The sequence below is a fragment of the Solea solea genome, chromosome 17 (assembly GCF_958295425.1).
Source record: "Solea solea chromosome 17, fSolSol10.1, whole genome shotgun sequence".
Taxonomy (NCBI): Eukaryota; Metazoa; Chordata; class Actinopteri; order Pleuronectiformes; family Soleidae; genus Solea; species Solea solea.
The window spans coordinates 21,293,452-21,300,381 of record NC_081150.1 but is presented as its reverse complement, the minus strand read 5'-3'; the positions used below and the strand labels follow the sequence as shown (position 1 = coordinate 21,300,381).

General features: G+C 40.2%; 1 protein-coding gene and 1 long non-coding RNA gene across 2 annotated transcripts; both read right to left on the bottom strand.

Annotated features, from left to right (window-relative positions):
* Positions 1-760: 760 nt before the first annotated feature.
* Positions 761-2,462, bottom strand: LOC131443955 (uncharacterized). Its single transcript, XR_009233683.1, has 2 exons — positions 2,163-2,462; positions 761-1,089 (listed from the first exon to the last, which is right to left on the bottom strand). It is a non-coding gene; the product is annotated as an uncharacterized LOC131443955 (long non-coding RNA).
* An 828-nt stretch (positions 2,463-3,290) lies between these two features.
* Positions 3,291-5,235, bottom strand: LOC131444080 (uncharacterized). The gene is made up of 3 exons (XM_058614211.1): positions 5,180-5,235; positions 4,015-5,028; positions 3,291-3,815 (listed from the first exon to the last, which is right to left on the bottom strand). The coding sequence occupies exons 2-3, from the start codon at positions 5,026-5,028 to the stop codon at positions 3,291-3,293; spliced, it is 1,539 nt and encodes a 512-aa protein (XP_058470194.1). The 5' UTR covers positions 5,180-5,235.
* Positions 5,236-6,930: the final 1,695 nt, after the last annotated feature.

Genomic DNA, 6,930 nt, shown 5'->3' with positions numbered 1-6,930 from the left:
AAAAATGATGACGTCCGAAGCCTCGCTGCCCGGCTGTACCACGTGATTACTTCGTGAAGTGGTTCAGATTTAGCGCGAGGTTTTACAGCTATATAGACCCCTATATAGGCTCCATTCAAAATGTGGGTTTTTGAAGGAGAGTTGCGGTCAGTTGAGAGTTTGGATAGTTTGGAGAGTTTGGATACTAGAGTTTGGACAGCGTTTATATAGTTTGGAGAGTTTAGGGAGAGATAGAGATTTAGGAGAGGGAGGAGAGTAGGATAGGTGATATAGGATGGAGCCAGCGAGGTTCATCATTGTCCAAGTTTCACAAGCATAATCTGTGCCCTTTTCCTAGTTCCACAAGCACTTTCACTGTCCTCTGCCTGATTACGCCCATGCCATTTTCAGAAAAACATTGCACAACCTGCCATATTATGATACTACCATTTTGGGAAGACTTACACACACAGAATACATTCAAAAAATGTATTAAACACATATGTACAGAAATTATTTGGTCATACATTTTTTGTAATTCATAGTCATTTCTAACAGACACAAAAATTCAATTCATCACACATTATGTGGTTCAGATACAGCTGCCTGTGATTATACACTTGGCCAGTAGGTGGTTTCGTGTGCACATGAAGCTTCGAGAAATGAACCCTTTCTCGAACCAATTGGCTCAAGTGGTTCAATGCCTCATGAGGCTTCATCTCACCATCACTAGATGTAGTCCTTAGTAATGAATATCAATAAGGGCCAACTCCTAATCAAATTGAAGATGTCCACTGTTTAATGAACAGAGTTGAAGCCAGAATTAAAGCCAACAGTGAAAATAAACAATACAACATCAGAACCAGCCTTTTCATTTGTCATCACCTTACAAATTACGCTGGACTTTCTTTTTGTAGGCTGTGATGCGGTTATACACATAATATTTCAACGTTTGCCAGTCACGGTTCTTAAGAGCTGCAGGCTCCGCCCTTAAACATTTGTCACAGTCATTCTTTGTTGGTACAATGCAAGAAGTGATAAACTGCTTCATGTTCCTTTCAACAGCTTTTACCTCTTCCTCCTGCCATGTTCTTTTTTGAGTAGATTTACCTGTAAGTGGGCAGAAAAAAAAGATGTAAACACAAATAGACCTTATACCTATGCAGCACATTTCTTGTTTTTTGCCACCATACAAAACACTGAACATGGGTGCATTCACCATTTCACACACATTCACACACAGGTAGCTGATACCACCTTCTCATCAGGAGCAATAGCCATTCACACACTGAAGGGAGAGTCATTAGGAGCTATTTGGGGTTTAGTCTCTGGATCAAGGACAACTTCACTGCAGGGTTGAACTGCGCTATGTTAGAATGAAAAAGATAAAAAAAAAAAAGGAATAATCACCTTTGACAGACGTCACAGCTCTGAGTCCGTCATCCTTTCCTGATGGTGGCTTGCTTCTCTTGCTTGTTGATGGGACTTTATTCCTCGCCTCTGATGACGATTCCAACAAAAAGTAAATAATATATTCATCAGGTATACAGATAGAGGGAGATGCATGAAAAGCAGATGCCTCTGTGCAGCATGACTTATTGAATGCTTGATGAGGGTTAAACATGTGAACTTAAATTAATCTATTGAAGAGCTGTAGTTCTGCAATGGCATTACATGTACATTTTAACACAATATAAATGATGATAATGTTTGATGTTCTTTGTATCTTAACAGTTATATTTCATCCTTCTTAGTGAGGCTTTGAATTACATTGAATCTGTTTCATGAAACAAAGCTAGTTAAGTAAGCAGGTAACAAAATGTCAGCACTTAGTATTAGTATCAGCACCACTGTTTCCCTCCAATTCTTCTTACTATCCATTCATCCGATCTGTAATTTATTCAGGTTCACAGGCGCTGTGACCAAGGCCATATTTAGGTTTATGTGAATTGGGCTACTGTGTCTGCAATATTGTCTCTTGCTGAACACCCTGTTGCCATTCCTCTTTTAGTTTTTTTGTCACTGCAGAGCTGAAGAACTACATAGGCCTGTCTTCAGGAGGGGGCAGTAGAAGCTAGAGCCAATTCTATTTATCTTAAAATGCAGCTATATGTGAGTTGGGCAGCTGTGTTCTGATGAAGAGAAGGACATGTTTAAGATGTTTATCTGTTACTACAAAAAACCTTCAACAGGTGTCACAGCTCCAACGCTGTCATCCTCTGCTGATGATAGTTTGTGTCTCTTGTGTAGTGGTGGGATGTCATTTTCCTCTGTAGGTGGAAGAGTCTCTTCTGCCAAAGACTCTAGGAAAAAAGTACATGACATATTGAATAAACATATTCCATATGTATGTCAGTATACATATGTGTACAAAAGACAGCTGACAGCTATTAGCATCAGAATTTGAAAATACAGAACATATTGAAGTGTTGCTTAATATCTTCAAACTGCTGTATGCACAGCCGGTTGAAGTGTGAAGTGAGTCGTTATGTCGTCTTCCAAAATAAATGCACATCGAAAATGGTGACCGAGATTTATGCTGATGGTCTCATAGTAGAGCTGAAACAATTCATTGATTACTAAATTAATCGAAAACTCTTTTGATAATCAATTAATTGGTTTGAAGCTTTTTTCATGATTAAAACAAGATTTCCAATTCTTTAAACTTCTCTAATGTGAGTATTTTCTTAATGTCTTTGCTCTGGATAACAAAGAATCATTAAAAGTTTATCATTTTGGTTTGTTGACATTTGAGAACATCATCATTTCCAAGTTTGATAAACACCAATCATTACATTGATAAACATTTTTTAATTTTTCTAATATTTTTCAAATGTTTTCTAATATTTTATGGACCAAACGATTAATCGAGATGAATCGAGGCAGGCTGGCACGTGACATGTCTCCAATGAGGTGTTAAAAATGTCTGTGAACACTGGAGACAGCTGATCAGTGCAGTGCTTCAAGCTGGATGGGGAGACAGAATCCGGACCAGCTGCTTTCCTGGGATTCTGTTTCCTGAAGAGTTTGTTGACGTCCCTCTCGTGGATGGAAAGAGTCAGCACTGAGGTGGGTGGGGAGGTGGAGGGGGGGACCTTTAAGGTGGGCATTGGTGGAGATGCCCAGGCCCCTGCTGAGGTGGGGGGGGGGTGGAGGTGAAACACTGGAGCTGGGGGTGTTGGGAGATGTTGTGGGGGATGGTTGCAGGACTGTCCCTCTGTCTTTCAAAGCGGCAGTAGAACTCGTTCAGGTCGTTGGCTAGGCGTTGGTCGTTAAAGGAGTGGGGGTAGGGTGTTGGTAGCCAACGACCCTCAGTCGTTGGCTGAGAATTGGTGTTGGAGCTTCTCAGAGTACAGTCGTTTAGCTTCTTTCACCGCCTTGCTAAACTTGTACTTTGCCTCTTTAAATCTGTCTTTGTCTCCACTCCTGAAGGCCTCTTCCTTATCCAACCATAACCTTCTGAGCTTGGCTGTGAACCAGGGTTTGTCATTGTTGTAACTCACCCTGGTGCATGATGGAACACAGCAGTCCTCACAGAAGCTGATGTATGACGTCACAGCCTCTGTGTACTCATCCAGACTGTTGGTAGCAGTCCTGAATACATCCCAGTCAGTAGAGTCCAAACACGCCTGTAGATCCTCCACAGCCTCACTGGTCCACTTCTTTGATGTCCTCACTACAGGTTTGCAGAGCTTTAGTTTCTGCCTGTAAGCAGGAATCAGGTGGACCATGACGTGGTCAGAGAGTCCCAGTGCAGCACGGGGGACGGCGTGATAAGCATCCCTGACTGTGGTGTAACAGTGATCCAGAATGTTCTCCTCTCTGGTCGGGCATTGCTGTCGAAGAAATCATTTTATTCCATCTGTGATTGTGGACTTCCTGAAATTCAGTGGCATTTTTCACAAGCTCAGCGTTGTCCATTATCAAGCCCTGAGCTTTTAGGAGTTTGCTGGCTTTAAGCAATGTATGGCCAAGTTTATTGGCAAGTGATGGAATCGCAAATTTGTTGGAATCACTGTCATAGCCACACGTCACCTTGACAGATTTGATCACCTGCAAGTAATTCTTTGGAATTATGAAATCTTCCATTGTTTTTAAGGAGGTAACTCTTCTTGCATTATGAATCAGTCTTCCTATTTCTCGCATCTTTTCACGCACACACTGTTGATTCTTGGCCGACATCCCACCCTTGTTCAATAGGTGCTGTCCAACTTGGATGATGACATTATCATTTTTCACAACATCGGTGATCGGATCAGGAATCACGGCACTGATGACTCCCCACATCTGTTTACCGATGTGCGAAGGCACAGGTTGCATGAATGTGCACATGGACTGAACACGATTCTTTCCTGGTTTGACAGGTACGGATGCAGGCTGAAGTTTGCAACGTCGCATGTGTCGCCACAGGACTTTTCGCGTAAAAAGTGCTTGGCAGTATGCACAGTGCATGAAATCCTTCCCCTGTGCATCTTTAGTTGGGCGTTTAAATGGAACCAACTCCCCTTTCCCTGACTCTATAACAGCAGCATTGTGGGCATAGTTGCCTCTGTTGCGAATGTACTCTAGCTGTTTCTTTCTCTCCAAGGAACCTTTTGGTAAACTAAGAGCTTTAGCCACATCCAGTTTATTATGGTGTGCACGTTCTAGATGTCTTGCCATCTTTGCATAGGCCTTCTTACAATACAAGCAATACTGTTTCTTGTTGTACACTCTATTGCCATTTCTCTTTTGGCAAGCTTGCACAACTACGGTGTCAATTGCATCCTGACTTGAACAGGGTTCTTCATTCACACTGATGTCAGATGTACTGCTGTTGTATCTCAAGCTTTCAAGGTGTGGTGTCGTGGTGTCACACACTGGAGGACACGATTCAGATTCAGAGTCATGACATAATTCAGTCAGGGGCCACGGTTTTGTCCCAATGACTGATGTGAGGTTGAAATCACTGTCATCACTTTCAGTGGTGGAATCTGGCACATACTCATCACCACTATCTGATGTAGAATCATATAATTCATCAGGGTCTTCGAAATCTGTTTTTTCCATCTGAAAATACATTAATGGACCGAGATGATAGAGTGTATATTTGACATTAATAGCATACAATGTATAATTTAAACATAATTACATTAAGTGCAGTATGATACGACATTTCAATCAGCTTACTACGGATCCAGACATGAAATTGAGTACTTACTATGATACTTTTTGTCCGTCTAAGTTTTGGGACAAAAGTCCCATCTTCATTTCCGACGTCTGTCACAATCTGTGATGAATAGCAAAACAACAGACCATTAAAACATCTTAGACATGTTTGTAAAGAGTCAACAATGGTTACCAAATCAGAATTGTTCTATTGTAGGAATATTTTAAGGTGTTAACACTGGCATTGTTTCTGCAAATGGTTTATACAGTATTGCCTCTATTCTCAGTTTATCTCAAGATAGGGAAAGTATTATTATTCATATTACTATTTATTTAACTAAAGACACAGCTCTGAAATTAGATACATGGTAAGAGAAACCAAATATGAGAGATGAAATATCAACTGCAGTGATTCTTGCTGCTTTGTGAACCACTTGCTGATTTCACACTAACTGAAGGAACAAGCTTTGTGGGGACATGTCAAACACACACTCGAGTCACCACTTGTGGGGACCGCTTGTTAAGATTGAAGCAAGTCAAGACTTCACACAATCTACAAGCTCACACTGAGGGGAAAGTGTGTTGTGGGGACGTCGTAAATGCCCCCGAATAGAAGGATATTTTATCAAATGTACAATCTCTACAAAAGGTAACATTTTGTCCAGAACATCCCATTATCATTAGCCATCTTTCAGCATAATGTGAAATTAGTGTAAGGGATTCACTCAGGACAGAGCCCTGATCTGAAGTAAATCAGTTTCCATTAGTTTAAATAAGTTTCAAAAAAATAAAAGTTATTCCAAAACATTTGAAAATAGTGCAGAAGTTCCACATAGTCATAGGTCATTTCCTCCCCCTCATTAATGTCTTTGATGGCGAAAAGACACAAGTGCGGCTTTCCATCTACATCGATCTTTTTCATCCTGCAGTTTGGGCCTTTGTGCTGATCATTAACTAGTCGCCCCAATGAATTGTCTTCTCTTGAGGCATCAATGCTTAGAAGGACAAATAGAAGGGAAAGTGAGTGAACCCATTTCATATTCATATGTACAGTTCCTCTACATAGAAATGCTATTGACATACATGTTAACATATGGTACAACTTGATCAATTGTCCATTCTTTTTGAGTTGTTCTTTTTGCACACAAAGTAAAGCTCATTTGCAAATTACCACCATCATTTTCCTCTCCATTTGAAAGCAAAAAAAAAAGGCAGTGCATGATGGGTGGAAAATCTTTCGTCTTCTTTGGGCTTCAGCATCATTGATCATATCACCCCTGTATTCCACTACAAATTCTCCGCAGCAGAATGTCTTTCTGGCAAATACTCCTCGTCCTTTAAAAACAACAAGATATTTTTAGTGGAACAGGAAATATCATCTACTCAAATTCTCAATTACTTGTAGAAATTAAAATGCAAAATACCACATCTCACAATGTCTTACCTTTCTCTGCATTTATGTATTTCACCTCCAGTTTTGATGTTTTATCCATCTTTGAGAGAACATTATGGATGGCATCATTTGTCGGACTGAGCCTTGGTGGCATTTCAAACTGCAGACAAATATCTACAAATAAGAGAGTCTCGAGCTTCACTTATTGTCAAATAATACGATTCTAATATTACTGACAATATGTTATTTCTTATAATTAGACATTTGATAAACAGAGGGACTGCAAGTTTAAAAAGCTTAGAAAAAAAGATTCCACGTCAACTCTGGCACTTTAGGTCATATCACTTCACTTCACTTTTCAAACTATTACTTAATTTGACTAAATCTGTTGTGTGAAGAAACATTTAATT